This window comes from Thalassophryne amazonica, chromosome 7 (assembly GCF_902500255.1).
Source record: "Thalassophryne amazonica chromosome 7, fThaAma1.1, whole genome shotgun sequence".
NCBI classification, from domain to species: Eukaryota; Metazoa; Chordata; class Actinopteri; order Batrachoidiformes; family Batrachoididae; genus Thalassophryne; species Thalassophryne amazonica.
The window spans coordinates 35,584,098-35,609,588 of NC_047109.1; the positions used below are offsets into that span (position 1 = coordinate 35,584,098).

At 42.0% G+C, this 25,491-nt stretch overlaps 1 protein-coding gene and 1 long non-coding RNA gene across 6 annotated transcripts in view; one reads left to right on the forward strand and one right to left on the reverse strand.

The window, feature by feature from the left end:
* The window catches only part of arhgef1b (Rho guanine nucleotide exchange factor (GEF) 1b), a 175,646-nt gene extending 164,566 nt beyond the window's left edge, over window positions 1–11,080 (forward strand). For 4 of the 5 annotated variants that reach the window (XM_034174005.1, XM_034174007.1, XM_034174010.1 and 1 more), the window contains 9 exons: window positions 1,080–1,247; window positions 1,331–1,418; window positions 1,501–1,602; window positions 1,691–1,743; window positions 1,847–1,990; window positions 2,075–2,188; window positions 3,416–3,603; window positions 4,047–4,151; window positions 10,710–11,080. In XM_034174005.1, coding sequence (XP_034029896.1) covers window positions 1,080–1,247; window positions 1,331–1,418; window positions 1,501–1,602; window positions 1,691–1,743; window positions 1,847–1,990; window positions 2,075–2,188; window positions 3,416–3,603; window positions 4,047–4,121 — 932 coding nt within the window. In that variant the 3' untranslated portion in view covers window positions 4,122–4,151; window positions 10,710–11,080. The remainder of the gene's footprint in view (window positions 1–1,079; window positions 1,248–1,330; window positions 1,419–1,500; window positions 1,603–1,690; window positions 1,744–1,846; window positions 1,991–2,074; window positions 2,189–3,415; window positions 3,604–4,046; window positions 4,152–10,709) is intronic. The other variant, XM_034174006.1, reaches the window with a different exon arrangement.
* A 4,993-nt stretch (window positions 11,081–16,073) lies between these two features.
* LOC117513774 lies at window positions 16,074–17,447 on the reverse strand. Its single transcript, XR_004561710.1, has 2 exons — window positions 16,686–17,447; window positions 16,074–16,640 (listed from the first exon to the last, which is right to left on the reverse strand). It is a non-coding gene; the product is annotated as an uncharacterized LOC117513774 (long non-coding RNA).
* Window positions 17,448–25,491: the final 8,044 nt, after the last annotated feature.

Below are 25,491 nucleotides of genomic sequence, written 5' to 3' on the forward strand. Positions count from 1 at the left end.
GGCCCTGTAATGAACTGGCATTCTGTCCAGGTTGTACCCCGTCTCACACCTTATGACTGCTGGAATAGGCTTCTGTCCCTTTGTGACCCTTAATTGGAATAAAAGGATATAGAAAATGAATGAATATCAGCAAAATTAATACCGATACCAGTGTGTTCAGCTGATAATATCAGCCAACTGATATATCGGTTGGGATGTCGTCTCTGGCATAATTAATAATTCGCCCCAACCCAGCAATGGGCTAATTTCTTGACACATTTTTTTTTTGGCACTGATGATTAATGGAGTTAATTGAATGTGAATCAGGATTTATGAAGAAGTCTAGTCCCTTGTAAAATGTCTGGATCAGTCTCAAAGCCAGTCTGGATCAACTCAGGACATCACAAAGTAATATAATGTAGATAATTCAGTATGTAGTCCCACCTGTTCTTATCATTTTGTGTAATATTTAATTTGTCATAAAGATCAAAAAAACATTTTGGTAGGTGCTGCTCAGTTTCAAATCGACGTACAAATCCATGAAAATGTTTGTTGTACTGCTGTGAAAGACTAATTTTCCTGTTTCAAAGCAAAGTTGTGAAAAAAAAAACATAAATTTGGCTGCATTACCAGTGCAGGTTAAAGATGTTGTAATGTGGGTTTACAGATATGGGCCATATTTTCAGAATGTTAACAAAACCCAATTGTGAAATGACAGAGTGTGTGTTGTGTGATTAATGGGAGGACAAGCTTTTGTCCTCTCGCCTTAACTGTCATTCCAGTCATCATGGCAACAGATGTGCAAGTCCTGGTAAATATTGGCAAGTTGTTTGTAAGGATTTGAGAATGTCATGTGGTTCTTTCAGAGCGTCATGTGAGCTGTAATTGCAGAAAAAGTGTTTCAGTGCAGTTTTGTGAAATATGGCTTTTTTTTTAATCACCTAAAAAGCTACGTCATGGGAGCATAAGCATCTTTGTTTGTTTTTTTTTCCAAAATGCTTGTTTTCAGTTGTCTACTTCAGATTGCACATTTGTCTTCCTTTTTGTTCCATGTCCAGCCTAACGATGTATTTTTGTCGTCGTCGGTTGTTATGTCTCAGAGGTGCAGTGTGTGCTGCTGGGGGACCTGCTGGTGCTCCTGCAAAAGCAGGATGACAAGATGGTCCTCAAATGTCAGAGCAAGAGTACCATTGCTGTGCAGGAGGGCAAACAGATGCTGAGCCCCATCATCAAGCTGGACTCCGTCTTCCTCCGCGACGTGGCCACAGGTTAGGCATCTGCACGCTCAGCTGTAAGTCGAGGTCATTTCAATTTCAGCCTCCATCTGCCATTTATCTTCCTGCTCTACTAGATCGAAAGGCCTTCTACGTGATATTTACCTGGGACAGTGGTGCTCAGATCTATGAACTGGTGGCTCAGTCTCTCGGAGAGCGAACCATGTGAGTTTTAGGCAGAAAGTGTTGAGGTTTTTCAGAAGGGTAACGTGCAGGAAGAGGTGTAATAAAGCGTGTGTGTTTGCAGCTGGACGGACGTGATTAAGACAGCAGTGGATGATCTGAAGAAAAGTGGAGCACCTATGAGGTTGCCACTGCCGCTCCATTCGGCTCCATTCAGTCCCACAGCGTAAGTGTGTTTGTGCATGAAGCATTTTCATTTCTTCTCCAAATTCACACATCTCAAAGTAGACACATGTTGATTTTGACTCTTCCAGGATCACAGCCCCTCTGAGTCCGAGTGAGAATGGAGGTTTGAAAAGCAGCGGCGGTGAGGCTGCCTTGTTTTATCAGCTCAATATTCAGAAATAAGAGCAGTTTTTATCATTGCGCACTTCTGACGGCTCGAGTCAAGTTGTGCGTCTGTGTTGTAGATCGAGATAAAGACAGCTTGACTGATGAGAAGTCTTCAGACCCAAGGCACTTACTGATTGATTTCCTGTCAGACAAAGGCTTTGATTTGATTGGCCACTCCAACAGTGATCAGGAGAAGGTGGCCAACGTAGCGCTGGATGAAGGTGAACAGGTTTTCTACCTCTCCTCCTTTCATCATCCATCTTCTTGTGTGATGGCAGCCTGACTGAATCTTTCTGCTCCGGCAGTCATGTCATTGAAGAGGCTGCTGATTGGCAGCATCAGTCTGTCAGAAGACTCTCAGACTGATGAAGAAAATGGAGGCGACCAATCAGAAGGTCCAAGTCAAGACGTTTTTAAAGGTGATGTAGAACTTTGAACTCAAATATAAATGCTGTTTGACTGATAACACTGCAACACGATTTTTCTTGCGTGGAGTTTTTCAACGGATTTTGTGTAACTTGGGAGCGCTGAATCCGAATCTGGTGTTTTTGCCAATCACACCACATTTTTGAGAAATGAAAACATATTTCTCATATCAAACATTGAAGCAAAAACTGCAGTCTCACACACCTCTTCAGCGACAAAAACAATATTACAGCTCTTGTTCATATTTCACAAACCTGGTTTAAAAACTATGCTTTTGAAGCTGCTTCTGTGCATGATTAGTGGTGTTACACTCATGAGTGAATGAGCAGCTTTCGTGTAATCCATCAATACGGAACATACAGATTGCAAAAAAAACAAAAACAAAAACCATGATGTGATAGTGGAAATTTGAGCTCAGATTCAGATTCAGCACCCCAAAATTACCCCAAATCAGTTCTCAAAGTCCATGCAAGAAAAAAAAAAAGTTGACCAGTGTTTCTAAGACATGTTAGAGAAGACTATTGGAATAATCGTCTTCTCCAACATGCCTTGGTCAACCAAGGAAAAGACATTTTGCCTGGAGGCCTATTTCACCAACAAATCATAGCATTTGGAGCATAATTTTGAAAAAAAAAAAACATGACTTTTATGCAAAGCGACCAAGATAACTGAAACTTAGTGGAATGATCCGACACAGACTGAAGTTTAAATCCAGCAAATTTGCTGTTAAATGTACAAAAAAATTTTTTTAACAGATTTTCACAGATTTTTTCAAATGAAATTCAAGTGAAGGAGCAAATGTTTAAAATGTCAGTGTTGTACCCGCAACAATTTGTTTTGCAGGGGGATATATACCCCAGTAATCAGCTTGTTTTGTAAGTGTGTAATGGTAGCGCACCATATGAAGGTGTGCATGAAGGAAAATAAACATAATCTGGTATCTTCAAGGAGAGATGATTGGGGTTTTGTGTTTTATGGATGCATGATGTTGATTTAGTTTGCACAACTTCTCCCAAAGCACTTTATAGATGTAAGTGATGGTATAGTATGTGAAGGTGTGAAGGAAGTCATAATTCAAGATTTATAACTGCTTCATGTACACAGAGGCTTACCAGTTTATTACTTATATAAAACACATGCAAGCAACTACTATGTCAGACCTAGGCATCATTTTGTTCTTTCAATAAAAGATGTTAAGTAATGAGTTTTCCTGTCCACAGCAGAAAATCAGACCTCCGATGAAGGAGCAAAGGAAGATGATGAGGATGGTGGTGGACATGAAGGTGGAAGAGCTAAGGCAGAGGAGGAAGAAAGGAGCATCAGTGCACCCTTGGTGTTGTCCCAGGAGAGAATGGAGGAGGTGTGCAGAAGGCTCCACAGTCTGGAGGAGCAGCTTAAAAGACTACAGGTGAGGAGGGTGAGAATATAGACGGAATAAAACCGTGAACAGCGAGTTGACTAATGGGAGCAGGTCAGGATGAGTATGGTAACAATAGATAAGAGCTGGCTGCAAAGAGACAGAGAATTGTGCATCAAGGATTTCGATGAGGATAACTTAAGTAAGGAGCGAGCTGTACTCTTCTCCAAACAAATGGGGCCAAAATGGCACAAAAGATAAACGGGAGAATAGAAAACAATTTAACCACTGCTGTTATTGCTTGGCTGAAAATTGCCTTGTGAAATTGGACTTCTCTAAAAATGGCTATTATGTTCAGTGCTAGCAATGGGATGTGTCAGAGAAACGGAGAGGGAGATGAAGAGAGGATGTTTAAGAGGAGGAGGCAGCGGGATTGTTGAGATGTATGTGTGTGTGTCCTTGTTGATATTGATTTTTTTCTTTGTGTGTTTCAGACTGTAGAGGAGGAGCACCACAGGCTGCAGGAGGCCCTGTCCAAATTCTCTCTTGAGGGTGGTAACTTTCAGTAAGACTCTATCATGCCACCTACTGGCCACTAGGTGAGACACCTTATTTAGCTGCATACGGGTCCATATATTTGGACACTGGCAAAGTTCTACTTGTAATAGTCTATTGCAGCACATTAAAACCAAATAATGAGCTTGAAGGATAAGTAAGTACGTACCGTAAAATTTATTTATTTAGCACTTTTCTCAGACCAAGGTCACAAACTAAAATGCCAATTTGGAAAAAAAAATGTATCTTTAGTTGCTGTCTAAAAGCATCCACAGAATCCAGAGAGTGAAGGGAACAGGGAAGCTCGTTCCAAAGGCGAGTTGCCACAGCTTTAAGGAATCTGTCCCCTCGAGTTTTGAAACAAATACAGGGAACCATCAGCAGATTCTGATTGGAAGACCTCAAGCTCCTGCTGGAAACATAGGGCTACATCCTTTTGTAGCCTTTTGTTTCCAGTCGCCCAATTACATCCAAATTGGGCGACTAGTTTTGGAATCAACTGGTTTTGTGGAACGTCCCCATTTTTGAAGGAGTGACATGTTTAGCCGCATGTTCTCCTTGAATTGCTGGCTGTCTGAGTGGTGTCCAAAAAATGAGGTGGGCTTCATAGATAATTGGCAAAGCTTCTGGGGAAAACCTGGTCTTGTTAGGAGAGACGGCATCCATCCCACTTTGGATGGAGCAGCTCTCATTTCTAGAAATCTGGCCAATTTTCTTAAATCCTCCAAACCGTGACTATCCAGGGTTGGGACCAGGAAGCAGAGTTGTAGTCTTACACACCTCTCTGCAGCTTCTCTCCCCCTGCCATCCCCTCATTACCCCATCCCCGTAGAGACGGTGTCTGCTCCCAGACCACCAATAACCAGCAAAAATCTATTTAAGCATAAAAATTCAAAAAGAAAAAATAATATAGCACCTTCAACTGCACCACAGACTAAAACAGTTAAATGTGGTCTATTAAACATTAGGTCTCTCTCTTCTAAGTCCCTGTTGGTAAATGATATAATAATTGATCAACATATTGATTTATTCTGCCTTACAGAAACCTGGTTACAGCAGGATGAATATGTTAAGTTTAAATGAGTCAACACCCCCGAGTCACACTAACTGTCAGAATGCTCGTAGCACGGGCCGGGGCGGAGGATTAGCAGCAATCTTCCATTCCAGCTTATGAATTAATCAAAAACCCAGACAGAGCTTTAATTCATTTGAAAGCTTGACTCTTAGTCTTGTCCATCCAAATTGGAAGTCCCAAAAACCTGTTTTATTTGTTATTATCTATCGTCCACCTGGTCGTTACTGTGAGTTTCTCTGTGAATTTTCAGACCTTTTGTCTGACTTAGTGCTTAGCTCAGATAAGATAATTATAGTGGGCGATTTTAACATCCACACAGATGCTGAGAATGACAGCCTCAACACTGCATTTAATCTATTATTAGACTCTATTGGCTTTGCTCAAAATGTAAATGAGTCCACCCACCACTTTAATCATATGTTAGATCTTGTTCTGACTTATGGTATGGAAATTGAAGACTTAACAGTATTCCCTGAAAACTCCCTTCTGTCTGATCATTTCTTAATAACATTTACATTTACTCTGATGGACTACCCAGCAGTGGGGAATAAGTTTCATTACACTAGAAGTCTTTCAGAAAGCACTGTAACTAGGTTTAAGGATATGATTCCTTCTTTATGTTCTCTAATGCCATATAACAACACAGTGCAGAGTAGCTACCTAAACTCTGTAAGTGAGATAGAGTATCTCGTCAATAGTTTTACATCCTCATTGAAGACAACTTTGGATGCTGTAGCTCCTCTGAAAAAGAGAGCTTTAAATCAGAAGTGCCTGACTCCGTGGTATAACTAACAAACTCGTAGCTTAAAGCAGATAACCCGTAAGTTGGAGAGGAAATGGCGTCTCACTAATTTAGAAGATCTTCACTTAGCCTGGAAAAAGAGTCTGTTGCTCTATAAAAAAGCCCTCCGTAAAGCTAGGACATCTTTCTACTCATCACTAATTGAAGAAAATAAGAACAACCCCAGGTTTCCTTTCAGCACTGTAGCCAGGCTGACAAAGAGTCAGAGCTCTATTGAGCTGAGTATTCCATTAACTTTAACTAGTAATGACTTCATGACTTTCTTTGCTAACAAAATTTTAACTATTAGAGAAAAAATTGCTCATAACCATCCCAAAGACGTATCGTTATCTTTGGCTGCTTTCAGTGATGCCGGTATTTGGTTAGACTCTTTCTCGCCGATTGTTATAGTTATTTTCATTAGTTACTTCATCCAAACCATCAACATGTTTATTAGACCCCATTCCTACCAGGCTGCTCAAGGAAGCCCTACCATTATTTAATGCTTCTATCTTAAATATGATCAATCTATCTTTGTTAGTTGGCTATGTACCACAGGCTTTTAAGGTGGCAGTAATTAAACCATTACTTAAAATGCCATCACTTGACCCAGCTATCTTAGCTAATTATAGGCCAATCTCCAACCTTCCTTTTCTCTCAAAAATTCTTGAAAGGGTAGTTGTAAAACAGCTAACTGATCATCTGCAGAGGAATGGTCTATTTGAAGAGTTTCAGTCAGGTTTTAGAATTCATCATAGTACAGAAACAGCATTAGTGAAGGTTACAAATGATCTTCTTATGGCCTCGGACAGTGGACTCATCTCTGTGCTTGTTCTGTTAGACCTCAGTGCTGCTTTTGATACTGTTGACCATAAAATTTTATTACAGAGATTAGAGCATGCCATAGGTATTAAAGGCACTGCGCTGCAGTGGTTTGAATCATATTTGTCTAATAGATTACAATTTGTTCATGTAAATGGGGAATCTTCTTCACAGACTAAAGTTAATTATGGAGTTCCACAAGGTTCTGTGCTAGGACCAATTTTATTCACTTTATACATGCTTCCCTTAGGCAGTATTATTAGACGGTATTGTATTTTCATTGTTACGCAGATGATACCCAGCTTTATCTATCCATGAAGCCAGAGGACACACACCAATTAGCTAAACTGCAGGATTGTCTTACAGACATAAAGACATGGATGACCTCTAATTTCCTGCTTTTAAACTCAGATAAAACTGAAGTTATTGTACTTGGCCCCACAAATCTTAGAAACATGGTGTCTAACCAGATCCTTACTCTGGATGGCATTACCCTGACCTCTAGTAATACTGTGAGAAATCTTGGAGTCATTTTTGATCAGGATATGTCATTCAAAGAGCATATTAAACAAATATGTAGGACTGCTTTTTTGCATTTACGCAATATCACTAAAATTAGAAAGGTCTTGTCTCAGAGTGATGCTGAAAAACTAATTCATGCATTTATTTCCTCTAGGCTGGACTATTGTAATTCATTATTATCAGGTTGTCCTAAAAGTTCCCTAAAAAGCCTTCAGTTAATTCAAAATGCTGCAGCTAGAGTACTAACGGGGACTAGAAGGAGAGAGCATATCTCACCCATATTGGCCTCTCTTCATTGGCTTCCTGTTAATTCTAGAATAGAATTTAAAATTCTTCTTCTTACTTATAAGGTTTTGAATAATCAGGTCCCATCTTATCTTAGGGACCTCGTAGTACCATATCACCCCAATAGAGCGCTTCGCTCTCAGACTGCAGGCTTACTTGTAGTTCCTAGGGTTTGTAAGAGTAGAATGGGAGGCAGAGCCTTCAGCTTTCAGGCTCCTCTCCTGTGGAACCAGCTCCCAATTCAGATCAGGGAGACAGACACCCTCTCTACTTTTAAGATTAGGCTTAAAACTTTCCTTTTTGCTAAAGCTTATAGTTAGGGCTGGATCAGGTGACCCTGAACCATCCCTTAGTTATGCTGCTATAGACGTAGACTGCTGGGGGGTTCCCATGATGCACTGTTTCTTTCTCTTTTTGCTCTGTATGCACCACTCTGCATTTAATCATTAGTGATCGATCTCTGCTCCCCTCCACAGCATGTCTTTTTCCTGGTTCTCTCCCTCAGCCCCAACCAGTCCCAGCAGAAGACTGCCCCTCCCTGAGCCTGGTTCTGCTGGAGGTTTCTTCCTGTTAAAAGGGAGTTTTTCCTTCCCACTGTAGCCAAGTGCTTGCTTACAGGGGGTCGTTTTGACCGTTGGGGTTTTACATAATTATTGTATGGCCTTGCCTTACAATATAAAGCGCCTTGGGGCAACTGTTTGTTGTGATTTGGCGCTATATAAAAAAAAATTTGATTTGATTTGATTTGAAATGTAATTAAACTGTTAACTACTGAGTTAGTTCATGTCCAGGTGTACATTATTTCCAGATTTTTTTTTAAACAGGTCATTAGATTAAATCATCTTGGATTGATTTCAAATGGGGTTCCACCAATTGGTTGCTTGGCTGATATTTATTTTTCCAAATGTCTGTTGTAGTTTATCTATTCATATTTCCAAGCAAAACCAAACTGCACTGCCTGGGCTGCTGACACAGTAATGGATACATGGAAGACAATCATGCAGCTGATATTTTATTTTCACAAACAAGTGACGCATCATGTGGTGTGTCTCCAGAGAAGAGATACTAAAAAAGAACTTGTGCTTGAAACACAGGACCGAAAACAGCAGCCAAAATGAAATGCTTCATCCAACCCCCTCCTCTGCGGCGGCAATTCTGAGAATAAACTGCTTTCACAATAACCCCGATTGGCACATTGCACACCAGTTGCAGTCAGTTTACTCCGATAGTTCCAGTCGTTTGGGGAGGTGTCAACAAGCGTTCAAACTCTGGTGCAGACTAAACAGACCGACAGTGGTCTATTTGAAAACATGAGGTTCAGCCCAAATCCAAGTGGATGGGTCATTTATGCTGAGAACCCCAACCAGACCAAACTAGCAAATAATTGATCCAAATGTGAGTTCTGCACGTTATGGATTTTGTTCTGGAAAGACACAGCAGATTTAACTGTGGGTGGCGGGCAACAGACATCCAGCCATCCATGTTCTGTGAAAACCTGATTATTCCAGTTAGAGGAATGAAACGGGGGTACACGGTGAGTAGGGCGCCAGTCTACCGCTGATTTTAAAGGTTTGACTAGTCAGCAACTACTGGAAACTAGTCTTGGAGATTTCCTTATTTTTGGAACAAAAAGTAATCATTGTTCAAGTCAGGGAGGCAACCACAGTGAAAATGTTGACATTAAATTGTGTCTGAAACTGAATATTGAAGCCATACAAAATACACTAATTACACAGTTATTTGACATATTCATTCATTCATCTTCTACCGCTTAGCCCAATTAAGGGTCGCGGGGGGCTGGAGCCTATCCCAGCAGTCATAGGGCACGAGGCGAGGTACACCCAGGACAGATGCCAGTCTGTCGCAGGGCCACAGACAGACAAACAAACACAGACACACCCACACACACACCTAAGGACAATTTTTTAAAGATTCCAATCCACCTAACCCGCATGTCTTTGGATGTTCTCCCCACGTGAACATGGGGAGAACATGTAATCTCCACACAGAAAGGCCACGGGAATTGAACTCACGACCTTCTTGCTGTGAGGCAACAGTGCTAACCACTAAGCACCATGCTGCCCTATTTGAAATATTATTTTTGTTAATAATTTACACTTAATATTGTTGGAAACCCATGATACCTAAATTACCTTGAATGGTTGACTACAAGAAAGTTAGTCGACAAATTGGGTGTTAGTCATAGTTGACTGTTATCACTGTTTGTCTCAACCAGAATATAATGTGTTCAGTGAACTACTTAACAGAGAAACGTTAGTGTATCATCAAAAAGCAAAAAATAAATAAACAAATAAACAAAGAAAAAAACAATAACAAAAAAAACCTCCTTTTTTTCCCGATATTTGTTAAATTAGTATCTCCTCTTGAATTTCCTCCAAATGGTAATTGAAACATTAATATAGTAACAAACCATTTACTATGTGAAGATGAAGTGGCATATTGGCATCCTGTACATACGATAAAGCCACACGCCCTCGTAGTGAGTCACAGCCCACATAGCACAGTGTGAATGTGAGGTTTCCAGTGTTTCGGTCTGAGGTGCTGGTGCTTTATTGTGACATCTACTCTCCCAAAATCATTTATAGAACTTTTTACAGACTCCCAAACTTGCTGCTATGATGTAACTTGAATGTGAAACACAATTTCTGTCCAGTGAGTGCATGGTGTCCACACGTGGGGCTTTTTCTAGCATATTTAGGTCTGGAGACTGGTGAGGGAAGCCACCAAGATAGACATGACAACTCTGACAGAGTTACTGGTCGGTTAAGTGTCCGTGATCTGAGAGATCGTGCGTCCACAAATTTGTGCTTATTGTTTCAACGTTCACAGCTTCATGGTAGAGTGGCACAGAGCCAGACATCGTCAATCCACGAATATAAATAAATATTAAAATCTAGGCTTCACTGCCCCTTAGTCCTATGGGCAAACTTGAGCCTGGGTTTGCTTTGCCATCTTTTTGTTTGTCTGCACTTCAAGCTTATTGATCATTTTCAGCTTTAATGTGCTGTGATAGGTACAGTAAATAAGAAAACGTGATGTTTTATTGTTCACACATTTGAGATGTAATTTAAGCTTTTCCTTGTTTCTCCTGTTCAGACTTCCTGGTGCTGGTTTGGAGTGCAAGAGTGACTTTCAGAGGCCTTCCTGGAAATTCCTTAACAAAGGCATGTCTGGACATGTGCTGCATTTGTGTCACAGCTGGCTGCAGCCAAACTGGAAGTTTGCTTTCCTGAGAGCGGGGGGGAGGCGTGTACAGTGCAGCGGTTCAGCAATGGAACACAGAGCGTGTGTGCGTGGGTACTGTGTGTTTGTGTGCCTGTTTGGTTTGGAGGTAGATAATGAATCAAAGAGAAATCCTACTTTTGAGTGGGAGGTTGGGGGCTTTTTGTTTGTTTGTTTGTTTGTTTTTCCAGAGAGGTGCCAAAAAAGAAAAGCAATATTTTTGCAATGAGAGAAATGCTGCCTAACAAAATGTGGGGATTGTGAGCTGCCATAATACACAGACGCACACCGGACATGTGCGCGTGAGAAAACTTCACTTTGAATTACTGCTTATGCAAAATTAATCCACATTAGATATGACAGGTGGAAGCCTTCAGGGGGCGCCGCTGTAGCATCCGAAATACTACTGCTGACTTACGGAGTTGTTTCTAGTCTCTGCCAAAGTACAAGCGAGATGCACTTTTTCTGATTTAAATCTAGTTAAACTCAGTCTCCCAAGAAACTGTTTTCACTAGATGTGTATGTGTGCATGTGTGCGCGCATGTGTGTGTGTGCGTATGTTACGTAGTTTTTACATCAGGACAGGCTAGTTTGGACGATCTTACTGTAATTGGGTTACACAGAAGTGTGTAGTAAATAGTCACACTATATCTAATCATGTTGTTAATAATGGAGACTTGTTTGTATTTACTGCTTTTATTTATTTCTATTAGGTCAGTGACCAGCCTGCAACTATTACAGCACTGGGCCAAAAAATAAAATTAAAAAAAGCGAGAGAGAGTGTGACAGGAGAGACAGAAGAAGGCAAACGTAGAATGTGTAATACAAATTAAGGTAGGCAGCCATAAGGAGGGGGTATGATTAACGAGATAAGAGGAAGTTGTTACGTTACAGAAGCATGCAGTGGTTAGATTTTGTCGAAAGCAACAGATAAGGTTGTGTAGTCACTGTACTGAAGAAACCTGCAGCTAAATGTCACTCAGCACACAAGTACATACACGCTCTACAGACATGTAGAGACACGGAAGAGAGTCGGTGCTGCCAGCGGGTGGGATTGAACCTTCTGCAGCACCCAGATGGTTCCAGTGTTGCAAACCGAACAATCCGCCCCTAAAAAACGGTCCGCCTTGCATCACTGTACATGCGTCATTTTGGATCAAAGCAGCACATCTGAGAGTCTTTTTACCCAAAACAATCAAATGGATTAATGGGATTATTAACCATCAGATGATAAAGGTAAAACCTCTTAAATCATTCTAAAGTCAGTTTTAAGCAGAAACAAGGCTGTTTTAAGCAGAAACTCTGCGAAATTCCGTGACACTTGAAATGGCCGACGCAGTGAAAGCATCAGCTAGCAGCTCCTTTAGCCACAGCACTCTGATCACTTCATCTGTCTTTTATGATGAAATAATGCTGAATTTATGTGCAAATGATTGTTGTACAAAAGCTTTAGTTATCTGTTGCCAAGATAGATGATGACTGGAGTGCAGTTTGAACCAGAAACGAGGTTTTAACCCGTTAACCGCTACTAATGACGCATGCGCAGATGCAAAAAGTGTACCAATTTTTAGGGGGGACCGTTCGGTCTGCGACACCGGAACCAAAACATACATCAGCTCTTATTTGTATTATCAGACCGTAGATGCATGTTATACGTAAGCCGTTGTGTGTGTTCAAATCAGACGACGTCTTTGTATTATATTCAGGGGTGGATTGTAATTGTGACGTAGGTGGAGTTTCGAGTGCTGGCCGTGCACGCGGGACCAAAGACATAAAGAAGTGCCATTCGGCCCTCGTACGAGTTGTATTATTCTTAGACATATAGCTGTCTCAGGGGTTTATGTGCATGAAAACAGATGTTCACTAGCTCGTGCAGCCTGCATCCAGCAGCATCAACCAGCCACATTCCCTCCATCGGAACTCCCTCAATTTGTCAGCTTAAAGGGGCCACACTGTGTGCAAAATGTGGTTTGAGCTGCCTGTAACTGTTCCTGAGGCTCGTAGTTTGATGCCAAGTATCCCCAAGTCCCACAAGGCCACATCTGAAGTCCTGCTCGCTCTGTGAGACATGCCCACATGGTCTGTCAAAGTTGGTGATGTCACAAAGGATAGAGTAAGGTCAGCTCCTTTTTGTTTAAAGTAACAGGTACAGAAATGCAGTGGGGTTTTTTTTGTTTTTTTTTTTTTTTTACAGGCCTCGTGTCACCTCAGTGTTTTTAGCTACAGACTTCAATATTGTGGAGCAAGTAGTTCAGTGAGATAAGGTGCTGGGCTACCAACATGTAGGCATGCGTTCGATTCCTGTTGACGCTGCCTGTCTGTGTGCAACTTTTTCTTCTGTGTTATCAGCTCTTGAATTTGGGATTTAATTTGTTGTACTGTACTTTCATTACTGGCATTCCTTCCTTTATTAATGTACTTTATTTTGTTTAGTAATTTGATTCCTGGGAAAGCACTATATCAGTAGTTGATATAATAATATTTTTTTTTTTATTTAATGCAAGGGTTGTGGCCAAGTAGTTAGTGCACTTTGTTTCAGTGCAGAAGGTCCCCGGTTCAAACCTCACACCTGCCACATTTCTCCATGTAATGTAGAGTTGTGTCAGGAAGGGCATCCGGCGTAAAACCTGTGCCAAATCAACAGATGCACCACAGTTTTGCTGTGGCGACCCCGAGTGCAAACAAGGGAGCAGCTGAAGGGACTTTTTTTTTTTTTATTGTCATTATTAGTAGTAGTAAGTAGCAGGACCTCCCAAACTAGTTTTAAAAAATGTGACTTCTTGTCTGGAAAATACAGTAATCTGTATTACAGTAGTGTTCAGAATAATAGTAGTGCTATGTGACTAAAAAGATTAATCCAGGTTTTCAGTATATTTCTTATTGTTACATGGGGAACAAGGTACCAGTAGATTCAGTAGAGTCTCAGAAATCCAACAAGACCAAGCATTCATGATATGCACACTCTTAAGGCTATGAAATTGGGCTATTAGTAAAAAAAAGTAGAAAAGGGGGTGTTCACAGTAATAGTAGTGTGGCATTCAGTCAGTGAGTTCGTCAATTTTGTGGAACAAACAGGTGTGAATAAGGTGTCCCCTATTTAAGGATGAAGCCAGCACCTGTTGAACATGCTTTTCTCTTTGAAAGCCTTAGATAAATGGGACGTTCAAGACATTGTTCAGAAGAACAGCGTAGTTTGATTAAAAAGTTGATTGGAGAGGGGAAAACTTATACGCAGGTGCAAAAAAGTCTGCAATGATCTCCAGTGCTTTAAAATGGACAAAAAAACAGAGACGCATGGAAGAAAATGGAAAACAACCATCAAAATGGATAGAAGAATAACCAGAATGGCAAGGGCTCACCCATTGATCAGCTCCAGGATGATCAAAGACAGTCTGGAGTTACCTGTAAGTGCTGTGACAGTTAGAAGACACCTGTGTGACGCTAATTTATTAGCAAGAATCCCCCGCAAAGTCCCTCTGTTAAATAAAAGACGTGCAGAAGAGGTTACAATTTGCCAAAGAACACATCAACTGGCCTAAAGAGAAATGGAGGAATATTTTTTGGACTGATGAGAGTAAAATTGTTCTTTTTGGGTCCAAGGGCCACAGACAATTTGACAACTCTGAATTCAAGCCACAGTTCACAGTGAAGACAGTGAAGCATGGTGGTGCAAGTATCATGATATGGGCATGTTTCTCCTGCTATGGTGTTGGGCCTATATATCGCATACCAGGTATCATGGATCAGTTTGGATATGTCAAAATACTTGAAGAGGTCATGTTGCCTTATTCTGAAGAGGACATGCCCTTGAAATGGGTGTTTCATCAAGACAGTGACCCCAAGCACACTAGTAAACAAGCAAAATCTTGGTTCCAAGCCAACAAAATTAATGTTTTGGAGTGGCCTGCCCAATCCCCGGACCTAAATCCAATTGAGAACTTGTGGGATGACATCAAAAAAGCTGTTTCTGAAGCAAAACCAAGAAATGTGAATGAATTGTGGAATGTTGTTAAAGAATCTTGGTGTGGAATAACAGCTGAAATGTGCCACAAGTTGGTTGACTCCATGCCTCGCAGATGTGAAGAAATCATGAAAAACTGTGGTTATACAGCTAAATACTAGCTTAGTGATTCACAGGATTGCTAAAAAAAAAAAGCAGTTTGAACATAATAGTTTTGAGTTTGTAGCGTCAACAGCAGATGCTACTATTATTGTGAACACCCCCTGTTCTACTTTTATTTTACTAATAGCCCAATTTCATAGCCTTAAGAGTGTGCATATATGAATGCTTGGTCTTGTTGGATTTGTGAGAATCTACTGGTACCTTGTTTCCCATGTAACAATAAGAAATATACTCAAAACCTGGATTAATCTTTTTAGTCACATAGCATGACGACTATTATTCTGAACACTACTGTATATCAATCTGCCCATCTGAAAATGGTTACCAGCCTTGGCTGGGGAGGTAACCTGAGTGGGACTGGCGTCGCATCCTGGGGGAGTCGTAAGCTCTGTTCTGCTTCATCCTACAGAATCAAGAGATAAGCACTGGAGCTGTATAGGACTGACTTCTACTTCTTTAATATCTTTAATCTCCTTGTCATCTGGTTATTGGTTGCTGATCCATTTTGGTTTGTTGGAGAGATGAACCAATGTGACCCCTTTAAAGTGCACAGAAGAAGAGCACCTCAGAGATAGCTTTCTGTGAACCCTTTAGAGGAGGAGAAACCTGTAAGCTGCTCCCACTTTCATTAAATTTAAAAAATGAGTTTGGATCCGTGTGGCTGGTTACTGATCTGGATGCAGAGCTGCAGTGGAGAACGAACGTGCCGACGACATGAAGACAACACATGCCTGTATGTGTAAGAGTGAAGGATTTGAGGCAGAATCATTCCCATATCACTTCCTGATATGCATTCTCATTATTTCCGCGACCGTGAGCGCCCCGCTTTGACCCTGCTCGACCACAGTATGAAATGATGCAGACGGTCCTGCCAGTCGTCATTTGAATGTCCACAGTGACTATTACTGCCATCCGTGCTCTTTATTTTTGTCTGCTTTGGCTTCACCCCATCTGCTGTGCCTCCTCTAATATGGAACTGTATATAAATGTTGAAGGAAAAGAGCGGAGGGACGATCAGGTGCAGTTACAACAACTTCACACATTATGAGCTGGACACCTGGTAACGCCTTTCCCACCTTATTTTAACGTCTATGTTGTGTATTTCATTTGATTTCCTCCAGAGGGTGGGGCCATTTTTGTCTTTTTTTTTTTTTTTTTTTCTTCATTTTGCATTTGGCAGTAACTGTGAGAGAGCTGTGATTTATGTGTTATTATGTTACTGGTGTCTGAGTTAACATGAACAACACGTTCTGTGTAGTTTGATATCTTTTCAGACATTTTAACTGTTAAATTGACACAATCAGGAAAAAATATAAATAGAAATCCAGTCAGCGCTGACTGTTGCCTGGACGATTGACGCTCACAGACAGTTCTCGCTCTCTCACTCCTGCTACAGGTACATTTCCTTAGATATTCTATTTAGAGATATCATGATGAATAGAAATGTATTTATATTGCAGTGCCTTGTTCTTCTGAACGCCGAGCTGTTCTCTGCATAAAGGGCTTTCATGTCTGTCAAGCAGGTTTTGTTTTCTGCAGAATATGTTCTTCCTCAGAGATGATCATCAATTCAGATCTGTTCAAAGTTATGTGTAGTTTTTCAGACCCCCCCCCCCCCCCCCCCCACACACACACACACACACACACACACAGTCCATGGTCTGTGTGTGTGTGTATGTCCCCTTTTTCTGAGGAGTGACCTCACACTCTGACCGTCTGCGCTGCACGTCTTATTTTGTCAGTGTTGTGTAGTAAAGAAACAGACACGTCTGCAGTTCAGTCTTATGTTTGAACAACATGCACGAAGTATCCTGTGTATTTGGGCTTTGATTTTATTGTGTAAGAGACTTGTTAAAGATGTATACATAAAGAAATTAGTGGTACGTTGTATTTTTAAAAAATTTTTTTAATAAACTGGGGGCATCAGAGGCTATTTTTGTCTTTTTGTCTAACCTTGTTTGCAGTATATTTTTCTGTGAAGTCTTCACACACCATTACTACTACAGCCTCTTTGCATCTCCTACATAAACTTACTGCGACAACTTGAACCCAAAATGCTGATTGTTCTCTCGCTGCCCATTCATGGTGCAGCAAAAACAACAACAAATCTCTATTTTTCAAGGCAGCCTTAGAGAACCAATGATGCACTTACTAATATCAAAAGGCATAGAGAAAACAACCACAATCGAGTACTAGGGGGTGTGACCCCATAATTAATACTACATTCCGTTTACCTTATAGTCGTAATTCACAACTGGGAATGTTGTCACAATGCGTTCCTGTCTCCACACAACATGGTAGATTAGAAAATAAGTTGGACTCTCCAAGATTTTGGGGTATAGAGAAATATGTCATCACCGGAGAGACCTCATAGAAGAGGACAGATGGTGCACAAGTTACAATTACCGGCTTAGCCAATAGTAGCGGCACCAGTTGATAACACATTACACTGTATTTCATCAATAAAATAGCATAGCAACCTGTCCAGACAGCAGTCAGACAGTACTGTGTGCACGTTGTCTTAAATTGCTCACAAAACAAATACTTAAAAAAAAGAAAGAAAGAAAGAAAAAACCCTATAGCTTTTACGACTGTTGATGGTTGGACTCACCAACTTGGATATGGGCTGCATTCCAGAAAACTAGGATGTTGTGTACGAGGTCTGACCTCAAAGTGTTCCAGTTGAATGAAGTTGAATCAAAACAAAACAAAACACGGATGCTTTTCCAGCACAACAAATCATGGTTAATGGTGATGTCTAGTACGAGTATAAACAATAAATGTAGTTCATACCCTATTAGTTGAGGTTTTACCATTGATGGTGTGCATCTCCATGAGTGCCGTCATTGTTCTGTGAAGTCCGGGTAGATTGATTTGCCCAAACTTTGCTAGTTTTAATTCTGACTTAGAGTGGCACATTTCAGTGCACTTTTCCGAGTCAGAGGTTTTGTGAAACATGACATTCAAACGAGTTGGAGTTATTTATTCTTTATTCTACAACCCCAATTCCAATGAAGTTGGGACGTTGTGAAAAATGTAAATTAAAAACAGAATACAATGATTTGCAAATCCTCTTCAACCTATTCAGTTGATCCAGGCGAGATGCGATCCCACGACGTTGTTGATGTGAGGCAAGAGTGCTAACCATTAAGGCGTTGCACCACCTCAGTCACTCCAGCTGAATACAAATGTTACGTACCAGCCAGTGTAACGTTGTTTTTTTTTTTGTTTTTTTTTTCGTGCTCCCGTCACGAAATGAGTCTAATTTTTGTGACAGGCTTTTTAATTACCTCACTATTAAAATCCCAATTCCAATGAAGTTGGGACGTTGTGTAAAATGTAAATAAGAACAATACAATGATTTGCAAATCCTCTTCAACCTATATTCAATTGAATACACCACAAAGACAAGATATTTAATGTTCAAACTGATAAACTTTGTTTTTGTGCAAATATTTGCTCATTTTGAAATGGATGCCTGCAACACGTTTAAAAAAAGGTGGGACAGTGGTATGTTTACCACTGTTACATCACGTTTCCCTCTAACAACATTCAATAAGCGTTTGGGAACTGATGACACTAATTGTTGAAGCTTTGTAGGTTGAATTCTTCCCCATTCTTGCTTAATGTATGACTTCAGTTGTTCAACAGTCCGGGGTCTCCGTTGTCATATTTTGTGCTTCATAATGTGCCACACATTTTCAATGGGCGACAGGTCTGGACTGCAGGCAGGCCAGTCTAGTACCTGCACTCTTTTACTACGAAGCCACGCTGCTGTAACACGTGCAGAATGTGGCTTGACATTGTCTTGCTGAAATAAGAAGGGACGTCCCTGAAAAAGACATTGTTTGGATGACAGCATGTGTTGCTCCAAAACCTGGATGTACCTTTCAGCATTGATGGTGCCATCACAGATGTGTAAGTTGCCCATGCCATGGACACTAACACACCCCCATACCATCACAGATGCTGGCTTTTGAACTTTGCCCTGGCAACAATCTGGATGGTCTTTTTCCTCTATTGTCCGGAGGACACGATATCCATGGTTTTCAAAAACAATTTGAAATGTGGACTCATCAGACCACAGCACACTTTTCCGCTTTGCATCTGTCCATTTCAAATGAGCTTGGGCCCAGAGAAGGCGGCGGCATTTCTGGATGTTGTTGATGTATGACTTTCGCTTTGCATGGTAGAGTGTTAACTTGCACTTGTAGATGTAGTGACGAACTGTGTTAACTGACAATGGTTTTCTGAAGTGCTCCTGAGCCCACGCAGTCCTTTAAGTCCCTCGCTGCTTACGTGTAGAAAGTTCTGCAGATTCTCTGAATATTCTGATTATATTATGGACTATACAGGGTGGAATCACTAAATTCCTTATAAGTGAACGTTGAGAAACATTGTTCTTAAACTGTTGGACTTTTTTTTCACACAATTGTTCATAAAGTGGTGATCCTCACCACATCTTTGCTTGTGAACGGCTGAGACGTTTGGGGATGCTCCTTTTTATACCCAGTCATGACACTCACCTGTTTACAATTAGGTGTTCTTTGAGCATTCATCAACTTTCCCAGTCTTTTCTTGCCCTGTCCCAACTTTTCTGAAACATGTTGCAGGCATCCATTTCAAAATGAGCAAATATTTGCACAAAAACAAATATCAGTTTGAACATTAAATCTCTTGTCTTTGTGGTGTATTCAATTGAATATAGGTTGAAGAGGATTTTCAAAACATATTCTGTTTTGTTTTTTTTACATTTTACACAACGTCCCAACTTCATTGGAATTTGGGTTGTATATTCTTTATTTAATTTTATTATATTGGTATTTACAGGGCTGTGCCTTTCTGGTTGTCTTCCCACATAATAACAGGGTATTATCAGCTGAACAGTGTGCACAAATGTGTCACCATTTCAACCGATGGCAATTAGACATCCGTGAGCATGCCACACGGCATTCGCATACAAATCAGCAGATCTTTGCATCTGCAAAGGCTGCGCTCAACATTGTCATGACTGCCGAACAACGTTCCGGTGGCACTCGCACTATATGCCTGTGGACATCTTCACTGTAAATCTGTGCGAAATACGGCTGACATTCGTAGGACGTGTACTGATATGTCATTTTTACCACTTCAGTGAGATGCCATTTGTGAATTTGGTCACTAATTTACATCTCCAACTGCACTCAGACAGTCACATCCCAGTGAGATAGGACCCAAAGGAACATTTTTTCAATCTGTACTTCACATTGTTACACTAATATGAATTCTATGCAGTGGTTTACAAATGAGGCCCCTGTTTTTTTGTTTTGTTTTGTTTTTGGTGAGGAATGTCTTTGCAAGAACAGTGATCAAGAACCCGAACCTCTGCTGGCTGAGGTTTGGAAATTTTCCAGAAGAACAACCCTCAACATTCAAATGATTTGAACATTCACAGAAAGAGATGTTTATCCTTCACTGGATCTCCTCAGTGATGGATAAGAATCTCACTTTAAGTTTTCAGTGTGCCCTTTTGCAGTATATTTTATAGGTAATGAAGGAACCCATATGCCTCACCTTGATTGCCAAGTTATGCATGAATGGCGGACACCATGGCCAACGTCAAAGGTGAAGCTTTTGGATTTCAGGCGAGCAGACACTTGGTAACCAAAACCCCATGTAGTGACTTTTTTCCCTGCCTCAGATGATATTACACTGTGGTGGATGACTGAGCATTTTACACCTTGGATTTCAGAGCTTTGCATCCACACAAATGATGCAGCATCAAAAAGACGTTGCATATATCTATATCACTATTACCAAATAAACTACAGAATTAAAAACAGCCACATTTGTTTGTGACCACCAACCAAGCCATCATGAACACAAATAATAATAATAATACCATCAGAATGCACTAAATTTTAGACGGCTTGCCTGGAGCAACCAACATCATTTCCCAAACTTTATGTTTCGAATGTGTGGGAAAACCAGAAAATAAGACAATCATTTCCAGATAAAGGAAAAGCATGAGCCAAAACTGCTGCAATGAGAGAACTGGCTGAATCATTGGTATATTCTACAAATGGAAGAAAGCATTCTTTGCCATTATAAGTGACTCATGCATCCAATGATAATGTTAACGGGTTGTATTTGTCTCTTAAGACCAATGGCCATCATGTCAGAATCCTCTGAATTTATAAATGTCCTTAATGGGTTATGTAAAATATGGTCCACATTTATAAGCATCACTGTAACTGGATGGAAATGAGGAACACAAGGACAAATGCTCTCACACAAGTGCACTTGATGGTGCAGTTAAATAATTAACATCCGATCATGTTCTGTTGCACATATTAAAGGCCAAACAGGCTTGCTCAGTTTGGATGGGCATATCAAACACTGCTGTCCAACACCATCCCCAAAACACCAAATGAAGGAATATTTGTTCATGAATGGGATTCCATCCCTCAAGCAGAGTTCCAGAGATTTGTACAATCAATGACAAGATGCACTGAAGCTGCTCCAGTGGTATGCATTGGCCCAACAACTAACTAAAATACTTTGGACCCTATCTCGAGGCTCCATTGCATACAACATGGGGAAAGATTGAGCACACATTGTGTCTTGGTGCGTATTCTGAGCAGAAACCTGGCCACTGGATACAGAGCAGCTGAATTAATAGCGTTATTCAAGGGTGTGGTGTGGCCATTCTGTAGTCATATAAAAACAACATTCAATCAGTGCCACCTGTCCTTCCCTGCACAGTGCTGTGATACTCAATGGATAAAAATGACAGGTTTGGAGAAGGTTATTGGTGAGCAAAAATATCTACACTGACAGAGCAAGTACACACACACACACACGGACTCAGCTTGCAAAACAGACATGACGCTACACGTTGCTATGAGCTGAATAAACACCAAATAAAATGGCATCCTTTAACACTTGATAATCTGATATATGTGAAATGTTCACTGACCACCATGTGCACCTCAACAGCTATTTCACCTCAGGCACAAATTTAATGGACATACTGAGATGTGTCACCTGCATTTTTAAAAAAAAGGTAAGTTAGAGCTGTACATTTGTCTGTCTTAAACTTTCGTGCACTCTGTCTGAGCACCGTAATACATTCGTGAGCTTTATTTGTCTGTTATAAAGTTGGAGTGTGTAATTAGTATTCATAATGCACACTTGTGTCAAAGCACACAGCCTAATATACATCTAAGGGCCCCTTCACACACAGTACGAATAAGTACAAATCAGGGCGAATCACAGCGGAACAGCTCGTATGAGCAAACCACGAAAACATTGAGCCGACGGGCAGGCGTGAGCAACGCCGCTGGGACGGTCTTGTGCACACAGGACACTGCGAGCAGCTGCTGTGAAAAATTAAAATAAAAAATACATGCCATGCACGGGATTTGAATCTGCAATTTCCAAAAGCTCTGATTGCCAGCAAGAAATGTTACCACTGAGCTACCATTGCGGTCCTGTAAAAGGTGTGGGAAAATGCCTGATATCAAGAAGGACATGGACGTATTTAAAAAAAATACAACCACACACCATATAAAAACACAGCATTTTATTGAATCCCTCTTATCAAGCAGGCAATACAAGTATGATGTTATGTGTCGGACGCAGCCCGGAGAACCGACCAGCGTTTGAAGGACCCAGTATGAAATAAGCAGAGCACGGTACAAAGGATAACAGAGTTTAATAAACATAACAGTGAAGTGATACGAAAACAACAAAAGAGTGCGCGGTCTGGCATGGTGGATTGCGGTGCGCTCCCAGCAGCGCTAACTGTCCGGAGCCAGAAAACTGTTCAGACCCAAGGACCCCGCCGACACCCCCCAGGTGGCCGCGACAAACCGAGTCTGTGAAAGAAGAAATCATTATGTGAGTCCACACTCAACACACAGAGAGAACGCTCAAAGGTGTACAAACAGCAAACACTTCCTGGCTTAATTGCAAATCAGCTTCCCACCCTGCAGGCATAGAACACCCTGTTCACAAAACTCCACTGCAGTGGAAGCTGATTTAAACGACTAACATACAGCTCAATATAATAAGGTGTGAGGGACACCACATTTACTGACTGTATAAATGTTAGTCACAAAACCAAACGTACCTCAGGAAGTGTGCTGACGAGCGTGAGACCTCACCCCCTCCTCTTTCACAGACCATGCATCAAACCTGGACATTCTCTGCATCCACTGATGGGAGATGTCTCTAGAAACGACGACCTCACCCGTCTGGTCACAAGGTCGAGTCTCTGGCAAATACACACTGTGTACTCCAGACTTAAATGCTACCATGTTCCAATCCATGTAGATGCACCACAGCTGTGAGTCCTGATGAGCTGCACGTGATCAGCCTCAGGTGATCAGGGTGAGGTCCTGATAAACTCAGCTACACAGCCACTCAGTCCCAAATGCGCACCACCTGGGAGGAAAACCAAAAGACAGAAACAAAACACACACAAAAGCCAGCCAGGCACGCCAGCCACAACAGCACCCCACCCTCACGGGAAGCCTCCCGGCAACCACACAAACCTGGCCCAGGAGAAACACCCCCCTCCAGGGACCATGGCTGGAAACCGTATCTGCATTCGTCTTCCAACAGAATCTTCATTTAACAGAACGGTTGATGTCTTCTCCTCTGGCTGCATCTTTGCCTTTGTTTCTGTCAGTCACTTAGCACAGGTGTGGCCAGGAGTTCTTAAACCTGTGCGGTCAGCCTTTGTCCAACCATGTTCAGTCTGATTAGTCATAAAACAAAAAACACAAACACAAACAACCAAAACACCCCCCCCCCTCCCCAGGGGACCGTCCCATCAAACCCCGGGAAGAGGAGAAAAGAAAAACACAACCCAAACTTAAGCTAACAAATAAAAACACTAACCCCCCCCAACGACATGTAGGGACCAACACCCCCCAGAGGACATCCCGCCAGCTCCAGGAGTAATAACCACAGCCGAGGTCCCTCTGGGATCCAATGTCACCCACGGGGACTCCCAGCGCCTCCCAGAGGACCATTCCATCAACCCCAGGAGACGCCTCCCCTCATGACCAACGGACCCAGCCCCGGCCGTCTATGGCTAGATGGACCCACAGCCCTTTCCCCCCCAGAGGACACCACAGTCAAACCCTGAGGGCGGAAACTGGGGGGAAAAACAAAAGGAGAAAAAAACATACAAACAAAACAACCCCAACCCCACCCCCTTGGTGCAGTGGAAACTGGAAGCACGTCCAGTGTCACCAACCGTGACTATACCCCAGAAGCCAACCGGGAGGAGTGGAACAGCGGTTATGGCAGACGGCACAAAACGGCGCCACTCCTCCGACTCCCAAACCAGCCACCAGCTGCGGGTATGTCCCACTGCCCCAAACCTCAGCCATGCCGATGGCAGACAGCTCAGAGGCGCGCTGAAGCCGGAGGTGGAACAGGGAATCAACCAACAAAAACACCCCCCCCCCCCCCCAGGTGCAGAGGTTACCTGGGAAACGCCCAGCATAACCAAACTGCACCACTCCAGCAACGCCGACACTACGGCTCACACGGCTGGAGCCAGAGGAGAAGAGAGGGAACAAAAAGAAAACACCCCAAACCCCCCCCCCCCCCTCCCGGGTGCAGAGGTTACCCGGGAAACGCCCAGCATAACCAAACTGCACCACTCCAGCAACGCCGACTCTACGGCTCACCCGGCTGGAGTCAGAGGAGAAGAGAGGGCATAACAAAAAACAAAACAAAAAAAAAGAAAAAACAACCCAATTACCCCCCATCACCCCCCAGGGGACCGTCCCATCAAACCCTGGGGAGGTGAAACTAAAAGAAATAAAAAGAAAGACTAACATAAAGTTGCTTGGGTCCTTTTTTGTTGCTCCAAACAGGCTGCAGGGTCACAACCCCAGACACTAATAGTGGAAAACAAAAATAAAATCCCACACAAAAACCAACTCAAAAAACACCCACAAGAAATGAACCAACACAAAACTAATCAGTGGTTTATACCGTCAAGCTCAAACAAATCGAACACACCTGTTCCAACTTAAGAGCTTAACGGTAATGTGACTCAGTCACCACAAGAGGGAGCCAGAGTGCTAAAAATGAAAAACCCCCTTTGGTGACAGAGAAAACAAACGAGCTGCTTTTCTGTGCACAGCTGTGTGCAACACACAACCAAAAATGTGATTCAACTAAATAACACCGGAGCTGACACAACAGACACAGTAGCTATCATTACCCGGGGAAACGGGGCTACGACTGTAACACAGGAAGCACCGCGACCCATGCCACAGAGCTCCGCCGTGCGCGTTCACCCATTACAGACCCACTCCTGCAGCTCCCGTTTAAACCTCTTATCCGGTCGAAGTGCGACACGAAGCCGTCGCCAGTCACACTCCACCACGACCCACGGATAAGGCACAAACACAGGAACACGGCTGCACGAGCGCTCAAATCAGTATTCAGTAATGGGTTCTCCAACGCGCACCATCCGGGCGGACAGCACCCGCAACTGATCCGGATAACTTCTGAACGTCTGCTGCC